General features: G+C 41.8%; 1 protein-coding gene across 1 annotated transcript; it reads right to left on the bottom strand.

The window, feature by feature from the left end:
• Positions 1–1,797: 1,797 nt before the first annotated feature.
• On the bottom strand, positions 1,798–18,814 carry GPT2 (glutamic--pyruvic transaminase 2). Its single transcript, XM_072117215.1, has 11 exons — positions 18,523–18,814; positions 14,848–14,937; positions 14,656–14,764; positions 14,446–14,579; positions 12,941–13,184; positions 8,780–8,859; positions 8,431–8,567; positions 7,079–7,253; positions 6,247–6,402; positions 5,915–6,027; positions 1,798–4,024 (listed from the first exon to the last, which is right to left on the bottom strand). The coding sequence occupies exons 1-11, from the start codon at positions 18,736–18,738 to the stop codon at positions 3,934–3,936; spliced, it is 1,545 nt and encodes a 514-aa protein (XP_071973316.1). The 5' UTR covers positions 18,739–18,814; the 3' UTR covers positions 1,798–3,933.
• Between the last annotated feature and the right edge of the window lie 3,044 nt (positions 18,815–21,858).

The raw sequence follows: 21,858 nt of genomic DNA, 5'->3' as shown, positions 1-21,858 counted from the left end.
TCTCCCTAATGGAGCATCAGTTGACAGTCACTGTAAGGAGAACTTTTATTTAAATTACCTTAAAGGTGCAAATCCAACTACAATTGACCCATACTTGCTTTCACACGGATTACCCTTGTTTGCAAAGTAGCTGCTATTTTGCACATTATTGCGATTGTGTGCGGCTTGCTTGTGCCTGTTACGGCTTAATTCAATTTTTTTAAGTGACCCTGAAATATATGTGGGGTTGTTGTTCCTGCCACTGATTTAATGAAGCTACTTCGACTGCCATTCTTTATTCTTCTTGTCATAAAATTATAGCCTGTATTTGGTTTATTTTTTTTCTGTCTGTCTCTGCCTATATTGCAAAGGCATTTTTAAATCACTGCGTTAGACTTTGATACAGAATATGTAGTTCAACCAGAAGAGGTTTTTTTTTTCTATTGAATGCCTCCCCCAAATGCAGGGTTAACAGAAGTATGAGGGGGATCCATTTTACACTATTACACACAGCAGGGAAGGTTAGGAAATTATGTTTAGTGTGGTATAGGTGCCAGTTGGTAAATTGTTTTAAAAAGTCACAAAAGAAATTTTGCAAATCGCCCACTCTTCCCCCACTCCAAAAAATCCTGCACATTCTTATGCATCTCAAACTGAAATACATAAAAACGCACAAGTGTGCTGACAGCAGACTTTTAAAAGAGGTAGCAGAAATACAACAGACAACTTGGTAAAATGCAGAGCCAATGAATGCTGCCAGCAACAATGGTGCAAGAGACAGCAAGCACAAAAAACAAGTGCCCACCACTCCCGGTATCTGGTGCTCTGGTTTCGGATGTTGGCTGTGCTGTGGCAGAGCGAGGATGCATTCACACCTGGCAATTCTTTTAATGCGTTTTTGTATTGTGAAAGACGCTGCCTTGTTTATTACATGAAATTACTTGCAGTTTAATGGTAATAAACATGGTAGTGTCCAAAATGCATCCAAAATGCAACAGAAAAAGCATGAAAAAACTCCACATGTGAATGGAGCCTGAGGACCAAGCTGTACGGTGGCTTTTAATGCATCTAGGATTCTGGGTACTAGTGTGGCCCCTCAAAGCTGGTAATGCAGCTTTCGGACATCCTCCTCTAAAACCACAGCAAAGGGTCTCTATACGTACATCCATGAAAAACGTGAGTTCTCTCACTTTTTTTTTATAGTCATAAATTTGCACAAATTTGTAAATATTGATGGAAGACAACATGAATATATATCCCACTGTATGAGATGGGAGAAGGATTCCACAGTATGCCAGCACAATGGGATACATTGCAGTCTTCCGTTGCGAATATAGATCAGGAATCCTCTCAACATATACATAAAATGTAAGTCTATCTTTACAATATTGTGGTCCGGGCATCAAAAATGTTTTGGCACAGGTAGATCTGTTCATTTTTCTTTTATGATGCCACAATGAGAGTTCTTCCTTGTTCTAAACTGCCCCGCTTCACAAATATAGAGACTTCCAGTAGGACATCTGGTACACACAATCAGAGCACATTGAAGCCCTGATCACGATATTGAAAATGAGAGAACGAGAGATAGAGAGAAAGCGGGAACGAGAGGTCTGTCAGTGAGTACAAGCTTAGTCATCACTGTACAGTGTTTCAAATGTTATGTGTCGCATGGATTTATGTCATTCTATAACTTGTAGGGAATGTGCCCTCAGACCAGATCTCAATCAGGGGACAATAAAACCCATCACACTTCCAAAGTGCTAAAATGTTTACTGCTATTATTCTTAACCAATCAATGTGAGTATATTAGAAAACACATTTCTGAAAACAGTTTTATTCTTTGTTAAAGTAACAAGTGTAAGGGTAAATGACATTCACTACTAGAATGTAAACATAAGTGGATGAACTAAAAGTCAGGAAACATATCTTCAAATGAATGGATTCCTGTAGCTGGAATAGTTTGGTCATCAAGTCAACAATGAACGATACAAGAAAGTATTGTAAATTATCTATTTTAATCCATATGAATGCATTTCAGGCAGGAATTACAAGGAGTATCCAAATAATCATAACCCGCATGTAGGTCCAATGTTATAAATGTTATATATGTTCTCACTGTTCAAAAGTATATGGACATAGTTTGTATAAAAAAAAAAATTGTGATAGGTTTGAGGTTGCACTACTAGCACTAGGAGTTGTAAAAGCTAAGAAGAGATGCTTGTGGGCACCAATAAGTTAAAAAAACAAAAACAAAAAGATGAGTGAATTTTGGTTGTGATGGATTCTACAAAATGTTTTTAGGTGAAAGTGTAAGCTCAGAAGCTCGTGTGTTATAATGGTTAATAGTCAAGTTTTATATTCACTGATGCATGAATGGCATAAATCAATTGCAATACTTAGTGTGTGGTATTTTATAGTAATGAATACACAGTTTTAAAAGTAAAAATCCATAGAGAAGAGGAGAGGATTCTCTACATATAAAATACTAAAATATAAGTACAAAAAATATACTAAATACCATTAAGGTATATCATTTCCTATTCTCTATAACAGTGATGGCGAACCTTTTAGAGACAGAGTGCCCAAAATGCAAACCCGACCCACTTATTTATTGCAAAGTGCCAACACAGCAATTCTAGCATTACATTATTAAAATCTTCTTGCTCCGTGCTATACAGCTATATGCAGATTTCAGCGGTCTGGAGGACACCAATATCGTTGACAGAAAGTTGGAAAATTCAGATTGCTATTGGTACTTCCCTTGACAACCAACTGAACAGGAAGAATTGTGTGGCCAAGAGCAGGAGCTTCAGTGGCTCCAATGATAATCTGACCCTGTCCACACCTTCTCTTTCTGCAGTCTCAGGTAGACCCAGGGTGGTTCACGTCCAGTGCTACCTGGGCCTGCAGAAGTCCTGTTTGGTGAATTCTAAGCTGGGGCAACAGCCTGAGTGCCCACTGAGAGGGCTCAGAGTGCCACCTCTGGCACCCGTGCCATAGGTTCGCCAACACTGCTCTATAACATTTTTACTTATACCAGCAAGTCTTGTAAAACTGTATTCAGTGCTGTAAAACTCTGCACACTGGGGGGAACTAGCAGAGAAGGCATAATGATTCTCCCAAATGTATTACAATTCATTTATGCCATTCATGCATCAGTGAATAGAAAGCTTGGATATCACCCAATATAACACACAACATTGTGACCATGCACTTACATCCTCACCTAAAAGCACTTTGTAAAAAACATTAAAAATAGAAATCATAACAAAAATTCACAGATCTTTTCACAAGTTATTGCTGCCCACATACATCTATATTAAAGATTTATATTATGGTTACTGTTCAGCTATTTATACATTTAAACCATTTATGATTGATGCCCAAAACTCATTTATGTGGTTTAAAATAATTTTACAATAATTTCTTGCATCATTCAATCCAGCTACATTTTTTTACGAGCGTCTGATAATCCTGCAGTTCGGGTTAGGGTCATGCCACCTAAAATGAATCTTAATAGATTTGGGAGTTTCCTGACCTTAGACCTGCCCTGTACCAGTCAGCTTGAAAACAGTTTTTTTTTAGTTTTATAAAACATGGCTGACAAGACAATTTATTTTGTAAACTATTATATAAAGCATTAAATAATTACAACACTAATATAGATAGAGAGCCAGGAGCTGACACTTCACTGACACCTTGTAACAGTTTATAAAACAAGTACTAGCCCAAAAAAAGGTGCCCAAATAAGAAGAATGTACCAAATTGTAACAGTCTAATAAGGCAGCAGGGTTTGTTCATGTATTATTGTAGAGTACCTATGTAAGCCATGTAACCTCAGCCTTAAACCCCCTGTACCCCAAATATGGTTGGATTATGTCCTGTTGCCAGTCCCCGGATACATGCAGGTGAACATGGCGGTATAGATTCAGTGACGATGGCCTTCAGCAACATTCAGGAGAATTCTTCCAGGAAACGAATGTGGAAATCTTTCACACTCTGTAACAAGTGTCTCAGCTTCTCCACAGGTGGAAGAATAGTCATTCTGTAATAAAAGAAGATGTCAGGCTCAGTGTAGAAACTTGTGTACTCATATTTTGTTACCAGCCCTTTTAATCTATGGAAAAGCCAAAGGAGAGATAATGGAATAGATGCAAAATACACTGGGTTGCAAAAGTAGTAATATTCCTTCAACTTTTCATCATAATAAAAGATTATTCAGAAATCTCAATGTATTTTGTTGGTATTTTAGGTGGAAGGGCAAACAAAGTATGAAGTATTTATGAAGTCTAGGGAAAATTCTACATGCTTTTATACATTTTTGGTAATTAAAAACTGAATAGTGCCATGCATAAGTATTGAGCCCTCTGTACTCTGATACTCTGCTTAGTGTTCGCTGTGGGCAATTCCCGAGTGATGTGATTGTCCAAATATGGTGAGTTACCTCACTGGGAAGACACCCGATCAGCTATGTCCATGAGATATATGTTGTAGCCCTCCTTTGTACGGATACATCAGGAATGCTTCTAACATATCCTTCCAATGGAGGAGAAAAAAAAATAAATGTATTAAAATACGGCTGGGTGGAATATTCACAGTGGCTATGTGGGAAAAATTGCACTGTACGGCTTCTATCCCTGTGGGTGTTCCCCATATTATGGACAGTCACTTAGTCACTGGAAAAATCTAACTAGTTTGGGAATTATCTACAAGCCAGTAAAAGCACCTGGGAAAGTCATATTAAAAAGAGTAGCCAGTGCCTTTAACATCAATAGTGTGTAAGAAGCATTGTTATTGGCTGTGTCAGCACAAAGGCACAGGGTCACAGGAGAAGGTGCAGAGATTCGTAGCTCAGGTGGAAGAATCTGCCAGCAGGACTACTGGTCATGTACATATTTGGACTTTATGGCACAAAGCTACACACTCTAAAGTCAGAGTGCCAAAAATAATGCTAACCCAACAGAATTTTGTCCCAACTTTCAAGCGTAAAATAAGGAAACTTATAGGAGGTCTAATGGAAAACCTGTAAGATTCTGCAAAGGACCCGAGATTGGGGTGTGGGTTCCACCAGGACAACAACCAGAAACTTACAGCCAGAGCTCCAATGGATGGATAAAAATCAAAGCATATTCAGGTGTTAAAATTGCTCAGTCCATTTCACAGCAGCAGGGCGGACTATTGTGATACTATACAAGGAGGTTTCACAGCAGGCCTGCTAAGTGGTTTGGCCTTATCTTGTGCTATAGCAGCAGCTAAAAGGTAGCTGCTTCATGGGTTGGGACCTTGGTACAGTGTTAGGAGCAGCCAGCAGATATGAGGCCATTACAGACTGTCCCACATTTATTAAAGTGTTTGTGCCAGGTTCTGTCTGACTTTGCACTGAAAAGAACAAGCAAGCTGCTTGCACATGTATTTATAAAGTGTCTGCGCCAGTTTTGTTTTGTGTCTGCAATGTGCCAGACAAGACAGAAACAAATGTGCATGCGCAGGGGCATGTTAGCGCTTAGTTGGAGTTTGCACCGTACTTATTAATGACGTGTGCCACAATTCTTCGGCATGAACAAAAAAAAAAGGTGCACACTTTCTGAGCAGTGCAGGGAGCACGCACCAGATTAATGAAGACCATGGGGCAGCTCTGATTAATCTGGTGCTCTGCTCATCCTCCGACCCCTCAAACATCTCAGCACCAGACCATAAGAGGAGGCAACCACAGTCAGCACAGGTTCGGCCCAGCAACAGTGGTTTACAACTGGAGGAATGACAGACTCAACCTTTGAGGTTGGCAGTTTTCCAAAATTCTTTGCCCCTTTGCCAGCATGTAGTAAATTGTGAGGTTTGGCCTGTTTGTTTCTCTAATCCTTTCTTCTCACATTTAAAAGCCGAGAAAAAAAAAACAAAACAATAAATACAGAAAAACGTACAGAAAGAAACTTACCTAAAGTGAAACGTTCCATCTCGCTGCCCAAAGCCGCTTCCAGGAACGACACAGATACCAGTTTCCTCCAGTAAACGCATGCAGTAAAACATGTCAGGGGCCATCTGTAATTCCTGAGGATATAGAAAAATCAGTCCTGTTTTACATTTAGCCCCATGTGCAGCCTCAATCATAATGGCAACCGCAAAGACAAAACTGAAAATGATATTTCCCTCTAAACCATTTCTCATAGTAAGCACTAGGATATGCTGCAGTCACTGCAATCTGTAGCTCCTGGCCATAGAACTAGCAAAGCATGGAATATGCATCATGGTACATTATTTCACACTGACCTCAGCCTTCTCTACAGCAAGGGGAGGGATAAATACCCGGGGAAAGGCATACATGGCACCCTGCAGAGGGTTACACTTAATGCCCGGAACCTGGTTAAACAATTCTTCAGTTAGTTTAGCCTTGTGAGCCAGAGTAGAGAGAACAGCTTCCTTTTCCTGCAAGATAAGTTAGAAGTCTGAGGTCATTATTATTCCCACCACAGGCTTCCATTTGCATTCACTTCTATCTAAAGAAAGCAGGGTAACTGGTTAAAGGGAACCTGTCACCAGGAGACCCATTTTTAGCACTCCCCCAGTCCCCACAGACCATAGTACATACTCTGCCAAAGTGTTTTTGTATTAAAAATTGGTTTTACAGAAAAAAAGATATGTTATATTGTACCTTTCATTAGCATCTGCTGTGTGACTATGCACTCGTCCACTGGAGAGGAGCAGTTTCCCCCCCACCCTTGGGAAACAGCTTCTCCATGTGACCTTTTCAAATATATGAAAACACCCATCATAGGGCTTAGCGACACCCCCTGCTCCTCTACAGCCAATCCCAAGTGAGGGGAGTTATTCATATATTTGAAAAGGTCACATGTTTCCCAAGGGTGGGGGGGAACTGCTCCTTTCCAGCCACTCCCAGTGGACGAGTGCCTAGTAACACAGCAGATGCTAATGAAAGGTACAATATAACATATCTTTTTTTCTGTAAAACCAATTTTTTTTTTAATACAAAAACACTTTGGCAGTACATGTACTATGCTCTGTGGGGACTGGGGGAGTGCTAAAAATGGGTCTCCTGTTGACAGGTTCCCTTTAAGTACCATGGGGGCCGCACCACACCTACCTGGATGAATTGTGGGTAAGAATCTTCGTTGGGTTGAGGAGGATTTACGACCACATCCATGGCTGCCTGGCCAGATACAGGTGGGCACAGGCGCACAGACAGCATCTTTACCAGCTGTGCTTTAATATCAGGGTGTAGGTTCAACACCTCCATGTACCCACCACGATAACCACACCTGAAAAACACAAGTGTCCACTTTAACATCCAGCCCAAGGGTCAACATTAGTGATTTCCAACCTGAGGCTCTCAAGCTTCTGAAAGATTCCCAGCATTGTCGCGAAGGCTGTTGACTGGTAATAAGAAGAAATGCACGTTTTCACCAACATCTTCACTGTGTAAGGTGACCATTTACACTAGGAATAAGTGCGTTCACGGTTGAAATGTCGCCAAATGAACAAACTTCTGGCGAGTGGTCGTCTGGTAGAGGCTTCTACTTACAATGTACTATAAAATAGCCATTAAAGTCACTCAAACTGATCAATGATATCATGCACAGAACTCCTACCAAAGCCGACATAACCTGTTATACGCATGTGTAGGGGTTTTCAATGCTTCTATTTTTAGGACAGTACAACCTTTTGGTCACTTTTTATAGAATTTTTGATATTTTTCAAAATGGCAAAAAAAAAATTCCATTTGCGACTTTGGGCGCTATTTTCCGTTATGGGGTTAAACGCAGTCAAAAACAGTTATTATATTTTGATGGATCAGCATTTTCGGACGCAGTAATACCCAATGTGTTTAAGATTTTTTACTGTTTATTTATATGACTTCTAGGGAAAGGGGGGCGATTTTAATTTTTAGGTTTTTTTTAAATATATATAATTTTTTTTAAAAACTTTTTTTTATATTTTTAACTATTTTTCTTTAACCCTAGGTTGACTGATCGACCCTACCATATACTGCCATACTGCAGTATGGCAGCATATGGGGATTTTGCACACCATCTATTATAATGTGCAAATCGCACACTGCAATAGATTGCCTAAAACATGATAGCCTTGGATCTTTGTGTAACCTGAGGCCTTCATGGCAACGGATTGACGCTCTCCGATGACTTCAAAGGGAGCAACGATCGCAGCCAAGATGGCGGCGGTCAAAGGGTTAACTGACCGTGGGTGTTAACGACGGTCGCTTGCTTCATTGTGAAGTAAGCATCTGGGTGAGTATGAAGAGGGCTCAGCCCGTGAGCCCTCTTCATGCTCACCCATGCACAACAAAACTTACAGGTACGTCTTATTGCATTATGGGGTTAAACATGGTCAACTTCCTAAAAATGGTTTGTTCTTGGTAGTTATGAATGACTGTTCATTGTTACATTTCAGTTTCCCATTTTTAGGGATGGCACTTACTCGCCCATGTAACCCTTGGAGGTGGAGTGGAAAGAGGCAAGCTCCACATTGCTGCTGTATTCTGGGCCCATCTCATACAAGACTTTCTTGAAGGAATGAAACTGGCAGTCCTGAGAATACACATTGTCCTGATAGACCTAGAAATGTACAAAATGAAAACAGATAAGAAGCTGTCAGCGGGTAAGAGGATGTCCTGTGGTGTTCACCGAATCTCTGGGTCATGCCCCACTCCGCAGACTGCCACTCCGCTACTACTGCCACATAGCAGGGTGGCATAACAGGAACTTTGTTCAGAGTGATGGCCTTAGTCAGGGGTTATTGTAGTGTCCTAGGAAATAAAGGTACTTGCCTCATCTGCCAGCAGAAACAGCCCTTCCTTCCAGGCAAAATGAATGACTTCTTCTATGCAGCGCCTGCTCTGCACCTGTCCTAAAATAGCAATGATGTACTGTAATCATTTTCTATATAGACTCAGCCAGATCATTAAAGAGGATGTCGACTTTCAGCTAATAAATTATATAGTTTGTGATTATAGATATACACACACACACACACACACATACATACTTTCTCTATCAATTCATCATGGTTTTCTAGAAATCTGCTTTTAATAAAAAGCCTTAGCACTCAGCGGCGAGTAACACCCGCTTGCCATTTAACTTGCATTTAGGTGGGCGGGGATGCTGATCATTGCTATGGCAGCCCTGGGGGCCGATCTATGACGTCATCTTAGAAGGCACAGTGTCAGCATGCACACAGCTAATACCCTGCAATACATAGGTATTGCAGAGTATTATCATCAACAAGCAGTCAGATGATCGGTTGTTCATGTCCCATGGTGGAAAAAGTTAAAAAAATAAATCAATAAAAATGCCCAGAAGCCCCAAAACATATAAAGATACATATAATGCAAAAAAAAAAAAAAAAAAAAAAAAAAAAAGAAGATCTAAATCATAACACAAACCCTTCATATATAGTATTACTGCGTCCGTAACAACCCTCAGAATAAACGTAAATAATTATTGAACCAATACAATGAACGCTGTGTAAAAAAAAAAAAAAGGAAAAAAACCTGCCAAAAATTATCATTTTTAACTATTTAATCCCACGAAAATAAAGTCATTAAAAAACATATGTACTCCAGAATTATACGGTTGCAAAGTACAACATGTCTCGCAAAAAAAAAAAAACCTCTGTAGTCAAACAAGTAAAAATGTTATGCCACTTGGAAGAGAGCAATGCAAAAATGATAGATTTTTCCCCACATTAGGATTTTATTTTGCAAATTTAGTAAAACGTAAGAAAAAATATTCATGCATGGTATCGACCCATAGAATAAAGATTACATGATTATTAGGCTATACGGTGAACACCAAAAAAAAAAAATCTAATACAGAATTGATGCTTTTTTACTCCTGACTTCATAAAAAAGTTCCTAAATTTTCAACAATAGGAGGAGATAACAGCTCTAAAATGGTAACACTGGAAAAAAGCATCTCATCCCACAAAGAAAATGCCGTCGCATGGCCCCAATAACGATAAAGCTAAAAATTTTTAGCCTATAGAAGGTGCCAATGAGAAAAAGGGCTAAATGAACGTATTACCGACAAAATTTGACCATTCTAAATTTCACCTCAATTTTGATTCAATTACTATGAAGATCTCCAGGGGTTAACAATTTTCCTAAAAGTTGTTTCTGATAGTTTAAGGGGTGCAGATTTGAAAATGGGTTGGTTATAAGGGCGGTTTTATTGCTAAATATGTAAAATTTTATTCAAAATAGTAAATTCTGAAAATACAGAAAATAGATATTCGATTTGTAAGCCGCGTGACATCAAAATAAATTATCCAAACAGTTAAAAAATTATGAAAATGTAAAGTAGACATATGGGAAATGTTATTCAGCAATTAGGTGGTAAATCTATCCGCCTGAAAAAATGATGATTTCGAATTTTGAAAATAGCATTTAAAATTTTTTGTTTTTTTAAATAAACGCAAAACTTATCAGCCAACATTTACCAGTAAAATGAAGTACAACATGTAGGGGAAAAAAAACCCGATCTCATAATCCCTTTGGAAGTAACCATAGAATCTTTCCAGCAAGCAGAGATATAGAAAATGGTGAGCAATTGTTACAGAATGTATACTGGAAAATTGTATAACTTTTCCTTACACAAACCATACCAATTATTCGCAGAAAGTGGACAGCCCTTCTAAATCAGATTATACTGTGACTATGGCACCAGTCAATAGAAGTAATATTAAACAACTCAGTAGTTATTGACATTTTGTTTTGGAAGCGGGAAAAATGTGCACGGACCTCAGCGACATCACTTGAGACAGCTAAATTCACATGACAAATTACACCTCTGCCCTCAAGCAAGAGATGTCTGGCTTTCCCAGCAAAACTGGAACATAACATGCGCACCTCAGTACAGCCAAAATCCCTGGGGCACCAAAAGAGATTTCTATCGATGCCAGCACACAAGCAGGTTGATGTACAGCATGAGGGAAGAGACCTGGTATAACCCGCTAACATCAGCGACTAGCCAACTTCCCTGTGTGAGCATGTTTACAGAGATAGACGGCAAACACTCATTACCCAGAATAAACTTCACAATTTTTCCAAAAGTCACAACTATGCCAGGACCAAAACCTAAACCTCTTAATGTATCCTATACCTCTTAATGTATCCAGTGTGAAAAGTGGGGCGTGGCTGTAATAATACCCGCCGCTCCCCCTTATCACTCTTTCCCTGTATCTAGATCTGCTCAGTTCCTCCTGTTGTGTAGTTTGATGCTGGCAAATCAAACATCTTTTACCATGTGACAGGTAACTACTACACTGCTTATCCTTTAAAATTCTGTTCCACTACAAGCACACAAATGTAGATTTTGTCCGTGTGCTTTTTGTTTTTTACGCAATTGGCAAATGACCTGCAAAACAATAAAGAATTGCAATAAACAAGGCAGACTTTCAGGGTGCTAGCGCAGGTAAGAGAATATCACAGTGATTTACGGATGTCCAGGAGTGATGGTTATACACTCACCGGCCACTTTATTAGGTACACCTGTCCAACTGCTCGTTAACACTTAATTTCTAATCAGCCAATCACATGGCGGCAACTCAGTGCATTTAGGCATGTATACATGGTCAAGACAATCTCCTGCAGTTCAAACCGAGCATCAGTATGGGGAAGAAAGGTGATTTGAGTGCCTTTGAACGTGGCATGGTTGTTGGTGCCAGAAGGGCTGGTCTGAGTATTTCAGAAACTGCTGATCTACTGGGATTTTCACGCACAACCATCTCGGGTTTACAGAGAATGGTCCGAAAAAGAAAAAACATCCAGTGAGCAGCAGTTCTGTGGGCAGAAATGCCTTGTTGATGCCAGAGGTCAGAGGAGAATGGGCAGACTGGTTCGAGCTGATAGAAAGGCAACAGTGACTCAAATCGCCACCCGTTACAACCAAGGTAGGCAGAAGAGCATCTCTGAACGCACAGTGCTTCGAACTTTGAGGCAGATGGGCTACAGCAGCAGAAGACCACACCGGGTGCCACTCCTTTCAGCTAAGAACAGGAAACTGAGGCTACAATTTGCACAAGCTCATCGAAATTGGACAGTAGAAGATTGGAAAAACGTTGCCTGGTCTGATGAGTCTCGATTTCTGCTGCGACATCTGGACGGTAGGGTCAGAATTTGGCGTCAACAACATGAAAGCATGGATCCATCCTGCCTTGTATCAACGGTTCAGGCTGGTGGTGGTGTCATGGTGTGGGGAATATTTTCTTGGCACTCTTTGGGCCGCTTGGTACCAATTGAGCATCGTTGCAATGCCACAGCCTACCTGAGTATTGTTGCTGACCATGTCCATCCCTTTATGACCACAATGTACCCAACATCTGATGGCTACTTTCAGCAGGATAATGAGCCATGTCATAAAGCTGGAATCCTCTCAGACTGGTTTCTTGAACATGACAATGAGTTCACTGTACTCAAATGGCCTCCACAGTCACCAGATCTCAATCCAATAGAGCATCTTTGGGATGTGGTGGAACGGGAGATTCGCATCATGGATGTGCAGCCGACAAAACTGCGGCAACTGTGTGATGCCATCATGTCAATATGGACCAAAATCTCTGAGGAATGCTTCCAGCACCTTGTTGAATCTATGCCACGGAGAATTGAGGCAGTTCTGAAGGCAAAAAGGGGGTCCAACCTGTTACTGGCATGGTGTACCTAATAAAGTGGCCGGTGAGTGTATGTACATCATTAAGTAATTTGTCTGGCCACTCTCATTATTATTCAATGGGCAGGACCTTGAATTGATTGTTTTTGATGCCCCATAGATGTCATCTACATTCAGTCGGTATTTGAGGATCTGCTTCTATTTACCACAACCATGTGACCATTCAAGGGGTTGGAATATGACAGTGACATTATTTGCCAGCCTCCCCTAGCCACATCTCAGCACAAGGCAGTCCAGAAGACTCCCAACTCCAGCGCACTTACCTGTTGGGTTTCCGGGATTTATAATACAAAGCACTTTTGGATTGGAGTATTGCTTGGCCTGGTTTAAGGCTCTCTTCAGTTCATTGACATCTAGAGCCCAGCAGTGGTCCTCATCCAGGTAATAGTTCACCTGCACGGCATTCAGCTCTGATATAGCAGCAGAGTATAAAGGATACTGAGGGATTGGAATCATAACCCCTGTCCGTGAATTTCCCTCCCCAGATACAAGGATCTTCAGGATGCTCTGAAATACAAACAGGACACTTACTGTACATGTGACTATATGTCATGTCCAGGTAATGGCTCACATATTATACTTCCTCTTTGCCCATAGTCGGCAATATAGCACCTGACAGGTTAATTACGGTACTGTGATTAGTGTCATTACCAATCAGTTAACGACGGTATCCGTTTTATAATACAACTGACACCTGTTCTCTATGGAGAGGGCTCAGCCAAGGATGTAATAATAATACCGTAATTATTATTATTTATATAGTGCCTTATTTTTGGCTTATGGACACACAGATTGAAAAGAATGGGTCAGAATGAGCTTTTTCAAACTTCACTTTTTTCACTGAACAGCGATCAGTTTAGATCGCTGACAACAACTGATCAAAAAAAAAAACTGAAGTGTAAAAAAAGCCCTTTAAAAAGAATGAGTCAGTTTGGAATCAGTTAAAAAAAAAAAATCACTGAAGCCGGGAAGAGAAAACCATTCTATGTGTGTCCATAAGCCAAAATGGGTTCAATGAAAAATCACTGATGTGAAAAAAAAAAAAAAATGTCATTGTGAAACTGAATCAAAGTGCACAGGGGCATGCCTATGGCCCAATCAAATAAGCGTTTCTATGGAAATGCATAGGATCGGTAACAAGCACCTGGTGTCTTGTATTGTCTACATGCCAGCACCCTTCAGTTTCTTGCACACAAACGTATGCTCACCCGGGCCGTAGCCCAGGCGAGCATACAATCATGTACAGGATAGAGGAGGGGTGAGTGCTCCTCACTCCTCCACATTGAAAGATGAGTGTCAGAGCCAGAGTCGTAATACGGCAAAGTATAGCACAATGACCGGGTGCCAAAAGGTGATGGCAAATAGTGTGGCCGTAGCAATGGTCCCCATACTTTCATCTGCATGTGGTCTTAACCACACTACAACATATAAAGTCACATAGTGGTAAGGAACGAGATAAACTTTTTAAAATTCCCTGACATGGCCTTCACTAACAGAGGTAAGATTGCCACCATTCACACCTCACTCAGCAGGAGAGTTGCTCCCCTCCGGATGCTGTCAGCTTGTCCTGTGCCAGCAAAGATATGCCCCCGTTTCACCTCTGACACACGTCATAGGTTAGCCATCAGTGGACTGGACCATGATCAAGATACTAAAAGTAATCCATGAAAAGTTACAACGTTGCCAAATCCAATGAAAATTGTGGTTTATAAACCCATTTTCAGTGTCTGTCATATCAACCCGTCACCAGTTTATGGGCAGAACTTACTGCAATGCCATCACTAGCTCCAGTGGTGAGAAAGATGTTGTCTGGATCTGCAGGAACACCTCCATCCCTTCTCTCAATATACCGTGCAACGTCTTCACGAATACAGGTCACCCCCTGACTGGCACTGTAGGATCCTGCAAAGAAAAGTGGGCACATTAACAGCACTGCACCATGCAGCTCTAGCTGGGGGTGCACTTACAACTCACTCACCAAGGCTTTGTCCACCACACGACTCTAGGATGCGCCTGGCCCGGACTTTAGCATCTTCCGGAAACCGAGGGCTATCTAACAGATCAGGATATGTGCAAAGAGCGACAACCTGCAGCATGAGCAGTCAGGGATCAATACAAATATAAGTGACAGCCATAGGTGACAAAACGTAAGCTACATGGAAATTGTTACCTGCCGAAGAAATGTGATTGGCTGCTGTCCCATAGCGTGAGCGTCCCCAATGTTCGCCTTGATGACTTCACTGAATGGTTTTTTGATTCCCTATACACAAGATAATGCATCACTATTTTACTGAATTTGACACAATATTCCAGAATTTACGGGACACCAATTCCTTTTTGCAGTCTCCAACCATGCCTTGCAGCGCCTCTTTACTCTGTTCTTACAGAGCTTCCTGATTAACAAACAGACTGCAAGTACATGTAGTACCCCCGCCTTAAGAACACCTGACTTAAAGATGACCCATAGTTGCAGATGGACTTCTGGATGTTGGTAATTTACTGAACTTTAGCCCCAGACTACAATGATAAACTCAATTCAATTCAATACCGTTGTCTGTCATGCAGAGTATATTCCCTGCCCATTCCCTGCACTTTATTGCCACCGGATTTCAGGTATTACCACTACGTTTTATGGCTGTCTGTGTACCACTTACAATTGTGATGCAATAATACTTTTTCATTGTATGTTCAGTTCTATGCACTTTGCTTATCATATTTGTATAACCTTATAGCTCACTGAACGTTTCCCGCTGCTCAGCACCCACATATGCTTGCTGCGTAATCACTCTGTCTTGTTACATGTTACCCCTTTTTAATTATACCTAATAAAATTGCGGTTTTATTATTACCATTGGTGCTCATTTTCTCTTCCTTTTTCGGTATTGTATTTGCTAAGAGCGGATGGTTTTACAACAGTACTGTGCCCCTTCTTACGTATGGCACATGCCCATTACTGTTTGGTATAGGTCCATCTCTTTCTTGATAGGATTTGTGTACAATGATAAACTGTATAAGGCAACATTCACACTATGTATGTCCACCGTACTGTAGTACGGCAGGCATAAATCAGTGCCAGGGCTCTCGTACAGCACCGTGAGGCCACTGAAGTGTATGGGGGACGTATATACACCGTATATACTTCCCCCATACGTTCGTGTGAATGTAGCCCAAGTTATCAAAGGTTTCTGCAATAAAGCTTTATAGTTAATCCTTGTTCTTATGACAGCCCAAAATGTTTACAATACAGTTGTCACAGTGAGTAAAAAAAAATTTGGCTAGGGTTACAATGTACATCAAAGCCTGTACTAATGTGGCCACAGAAATTGCAGAACAGATGGACAACAAGGAGGAAGCTCAGTATAGCAATGCAAAAAGGTAGGTCACCTATTTCAAATTACAGCTAAACTGATATAAGAAGTGTGGGGGGGGGGGGGGCACATGTTCATCCCTTTAATGCTGTGATTTGCATATACACCCAGAACCTGCAGGGTCGAGGGCTCGGGTGTTGCCATGGTAACTGGATGTCTTACAAAGAGTCTATTGTGGAGCGGCACAAATTTACAGAAATATTAGATTTTCCTCAGATCTCACTGCACTAAAAATCATTTCCTTAATCTGCTCATATGTTCAGCATTTTCTTTGTACAGTAACCAAGTGGTATGACAGATACGAATGACATTAACATTGGTTACAGGGATTAATCACTGAGTATATAACGTAATTCTTCATTTTAAGCAAGTATCTACAGATCCCCCTGCTCAGTATTGTGCAAATATCCTCCCCTGCAGGTAGGAACAAAGCTGGGTATGAGAGTGAAGTGGGATCGTGTCCAGATATTCAGCGTAGACCAGGTCATTCTATGCATGAAAATAAGATATCTCCAAAGTTGTGCACAGAAATAATATAGAGGATGACAGATTCTAGATCTATACATCTACAGTATACATAGCCACAGGAGGACTGCACCATAAGCTCCCATTCTGAACAGAACTTGCTTGTATCATCATTACGTCTACGGTTACAGGGGGATGAATCCTGTTTGTACACACAGAACGGCTGACGATGAGCCAGTGATGAAGTCATTCACACGGCAGGGTCAGGAATAGCACATGTTCTGGCTGCCTGTTCAAGAGATTTCCTGCCCGGAACAAGTGATGATGGCAGAAGTTTCATCTCATCTCAGTTCCACCAAGATGAGAAAGCAGTTTCTTTCATCTCTATAGTTTGTGCCTAGATCACCATTTAGACAAATGTATTCTCAACATGATACACGGACTGAACACTGCCCTGGGGAAAGGACTCCAAACATCACAGTTCTATCTGATGCTAGGAATGCCAACAATAATGTAATTCAGTACAGTGCTGTTGTCTTCTGGGGAAGCACAGACTTCTAGCATCACAAATAGGTACAAATAGTCTTCAAGTCCCATCCCTCTGGCAGTGACTGCTCTGTCAAACCTGATGGACTGATCACACTCGCCCAAAAATGGCATTTCTGTTATTCCCACTAGTTTAATCAAGTTCATACCCAATACTTCTCACGGATGAGTATTTGCTACAATTAGTAATATTTCACTAGACTGAGATATTGCTCAGAGGAGCAAAGAACCCATAGAGAACGTCCACAGACGTCTCCTTAAAAAGTATGGTTAGTGCTTAAACACTTAAAATGTGGTAGAAATATTTAGAAGAAACCAAGTTATATCTGTAAGACTCCACACACTATTCATGTCCGGAACCGCAGAAGAAAGAGGTAAATCCACATACACATCAGGAATGTAAAAAATACTCTAGATGGAAATGAAGCTGCATACACAGTGCAGCTTACCCAAGGATATGCAAGAAGCTTTATTAGGATGTACTCACAGAGTTTAAAAATGAGTCTGTAATAATAATCACGCCAAAGTGCCCGATCCCGGTTATCGCCAGGTTGTGGCTACGTCCGGGGCATGACGTTGGCGTATCTTTAATCTTCTTACATACTCTTGGGTTACATGCACTATGTGTGCACCTTAATTTCCATCTAGAGGTCCTCCGGATTGGAAGCAAGGCCCTTTGCCTAGGAGAGTGGAGAGATTCTGCGGGTATATGGATTTTCTACAATTGTCTACAGCCTAAATCTATCCTAAGCGAAAGCAATGACTGCAAAACTCTGTAAGATATAGTGTACGCCTGGAACCTATGAATACTTGAATTGTAAATAGAAGATCTTAAAACAATACTCAATCACCAGATCACAATGGTACGTCCGCGGAGGAAGGTCCACAAGGCGCCATACACACTGCTTTCTATTCCCGGTTTCCCATTGCAATCCGGTGAGTGAATATTACCTTCAAGTTTCCAGGAATACATGCACAGGACGGCATACAACTTGCTTCCAGTTTTTGTTACATATGTTAGAGTTCTGTTCAGGGATGTAACAGTCACATTGTTTATCAATTGTAACTTTATTCTTCACAGACTACAATGGATCCATACAATGTGTGCTCCGAAACATTACAATCGCTGTGTATTATTATTAATAATAATTCACTATATCCGGGTGCCAAGTTACTACTACTTGTTACAACTGGTTTATGAAGAGGCTTGGTTCTCTACTAAGGCGCGCACCACTGCCTTGTGTGTGGTGTATGTGTACATGTGTATATGGTTCTCATTCATTGACAGCAAGAAGAGACTTATACGGGAAACTCAGACATGTAGCAGGAAGACTGCTGTAGCCAGTGGTCATTACTAGGGGTCTACAGGCTAGAAGCCCCCTATCTGCCATGTACTGGTTGCCATGACATCCCGCCAGGCTTCTCTGCTAACAGTGCCCCATAGTAACCAGCTAGTGGCCGCTCACCTGCTGCAGCTCCCGCTCTATCTCCCCGGCTTTCACCACGATGGGTCCCCGCACCGCATACTCCACTGCCCGGACCTGCGGGTTCATGGACTGCAGGGTGAGGATCCTGTCCCGAGGAGGGCGCACAGCCGGGGCCTCGGCGGCCGAGCTGCTGTATGAGCGGGGAGCATGGCCCCTTAGTAGGTCCTGCAGCACAGCGCGCACACCGCCCCTCATGTCCCGGCAGAGTGACCCGCTACCGCTACTGCAACCAACTCCGCCGCGTCAAGACCACGTGATCTGTAGTGTCCACATTACACCGGCAATGGCTCTGTGTCTACAGCGACCTCTAAAGGCAGAATACCGGTACTACAAGGCCTGCCAACAGTGGTTTCTGTAATAACCTCTCAGCCCAATCCCTGTTGCTATAGGCAACTACTTCATAGAATAAAATGTAAAAAAAATGTCATCACATACTTGTAACTATAAGGCAACCAGTGGTGCACTATGAGGATATGCGCTGTGGATAACATAGTGGCATTTAGCGTTTAGGATTTATGGCAATCACCTACACACAATGCAGAAAAGATCTGCAGAGGAAACGCCTCTCCAATACACAGATTTCATCCGCAGCAAATCAGTGAGCTGTCACTTAGGGCTTTTTTACACGAACAGGTGCAGCCCCTGTAAACATGCCTTTGGGTGCTGGCACCCGGACCGTTTAAAGCATGCGTTTTTAGTCCTTTTAAAAATGGTCCCCTTGTGGTGGCACAATCTGAACGTGCGGCACACAGAGCAGTGGACAGGAGTCTCTGCATTATACAGAAATAATATACAGTTAGTCCCTTGGTTACAGACAAGTTTTATTGTCGCCTAGGGCTAAAGTACAGTAAATTACCAACGGCCAGAGGTCTGTATGTACTAGGGGTCGTCTGTAATTTGTGTGTTCTTAAGTAGGGGACCGCCTATATATACAAAACTTTTATATAACCCAGGTACTGCTGTCCAATGTAGTGCGTGTAGTCCGTTGGGATTGTGCCACCATATGTACACAGGCTGCTTTAGGAAACACAACACTAGTGCAATGTGTGTCTGCACCATGAGGCTATGTTACATTGCGCTTACAAAACGCAAATATGAACAGCAATGTAATTAGGTAAATTACCTCCCATAAGCTGTTGTATTGCATATCAAAATGCAATGTAAATGCTACGTGTGAATGCAGACTGATGCTCGCAAAAAGGCTGGGGGATTTACCCCAGACGTAATCCCACAGCTCTTCCACAAGCATCACGTACAAGCTGAAGTCTTCAGCTTGTACGTGAAGTCTAGATTTTTATGAGGATCCCAGCGCAAGGTTTTCCCAGATTCAGTAATTTTCTGGAGTCGTCCAGGATCGAATTTCTTTAGCACTGACCCAAGTTGGACCAAAAACAAGAAATACTGAGGGTGATGGCACACGTGGCGACTGAACGAGATTTTGGTTCGTTTTTAAAGGAAACCTATCACTTGAAGTGGTAGGTGTAAGAAGGCAATACCGAGCAGCAGCTCCGGGTGAGCTGGTGCCGTAGCTTATTATTGTTAGTGTTTTAAACCGCTGTACCGCGGTTTAAAACACTTTTTAAACTTTATGGCCGAAGCTGCTTCGGTACACCATGCGTGCGACCGTGCGCGGCTACATAGGAAGTGAAGGAGGGTCGCGCGCATGGTGCGCCGAAGCAGCTTCGGCCATAAAGTTTAAAAAGTGTTTTGAACCACGATACAGCGGTTTAAAACACTAACAAAAACGATTCTACACATAAAGGTAGAACGGGTGGTAGGTGGATGAATGGGACGTGAGGATAGCCCTTTTTGGGCTTTTTTGTTTAGTAAACTTTAATGCTGGTATATGCAAATTTTTTTAAGAGGCTACTGGGGCGTGGAGTAGCCGGACATGAGGCTACTCCACGCCCCAGTAGCCTCGTTCCTCCGCCTACCATGTAATTTCTGGCGATCAGCTCCTCATAGCTACGCGCCCTCGTCCGAATACCCTGCGTTCTGCGCATGTGCAGAACGCAGCCCTACGGGTGCGCGGCCGTAGCTCCGAGGCCAGCGCTACTGCGCATGTGTAGAACGCCGGGTACTCGGACGAGGGCGCACAGCTACGAGGAGCTGCGCGCCGAAGATTACACGGTAGGCGGAGGAACGAGGCTACTGGGGCGTGGAGTAGCGTAAAGGATAGCCGGGATGTGAGGATTAGCCCAAAAAAGGGCTATCCTCACGTCCCATTCATCCACCTACCACCCGTTCTACCTTTATAGGAAGAATCGTGGTGGTAGGTTCCCTTTAAAGCAGTCCGTTAAAAAACCCACGTGTTTAAAAAACAAATGCGTTTTTGAAAACGCATCTGTTTTTGACAGTTTTTGTCTGTTTTCCAACTATCTTAGTTAAGATAATTGGAAGAAACGGTCAAAAACTGATGCGTTTTCAAAAACGCATGCTTTTTTTTAACGGACTGCTTAAAAACGGCCTAAGGGCGCTGTCCCGCGTTGCGTTTTGGCTGCATTTGTAAACGAAAAACCAAACCGCACCCATCGGGGCGGCCCGATCGCATTGCCGTTGCTATGGAAATGCCTGCGATTGGTAACGAGCTGTCGGTGTTTTGCATTAAAGTAATGGTTTGGTCTGCATTTGCGTTTTGCACATGTTTTTAAACACATGCATTTTTTTACGCAATGCTTAAAAACGGCCCGAAAACGGGTTAAAAACGCCACTTGTGCCGCTTACCTAAGGAAAAGCTTTGTGCCGGGGACAGGATTACAGTGTGTGGCACTGCTGTTTTGCACAGAAGTAGGGAATTCTTGCATCATATATTACTGTAACGCACTATAAATCCCATCCTGGACGAATCTCAACTGGATGCTACAGATCCAAGCAGATTTTAAGGCAAAAACGGCCTCAAAAGACAATAATAAAATGTATCAAGTGAAAATTCTGAATGTACAACATATACTGTAAGGTGAAGGCATCCTTTTGGTTTCAGTATAAATTACATTTACTCATGTTGTACATAGCGATAACTTTTTGTCAACAAGATGTTAAAGGAAACCGATTAAAGTATATCTGATGGTGGGTTCAGCCCTAAACTATCTTTACCTTATCCTATAATGTTTTCTAATCTGATCTACACTTTATATAATTAATATGCTAATTTCTGGCCAAGGCTAGTGCATTACCTCCAAAATTTTGGGACGAGAGAAAGGACAAATTGCCCATCCCCCTTTTTTAGAAACCATGCCCATTGTCCCACCCACAAGCATAGTGTAATATCGACCTTAATGGCCCCTACATAGTATAACGCCCCCTTCCTGTGGCCAA

Source organism: Engystomops pustulosus, chromosome 7 (genome assembly GCF_040894005.1).
Source record: "Engystomops pustulosus chromosome 7, aEngPut4.maternal, whole genome shotgun sequence".
NCBI lineage: Eukaryota > Metazoa > Chordata > Amphibia > Anura > Leptodactylidae > Engystomops > Engystomops pustulosus.
The sequence above is the reverse complement of the archived record's forward strand: the minus strand, read 5'-3'. Positions and strand labels throughout refer to the sequence as shown.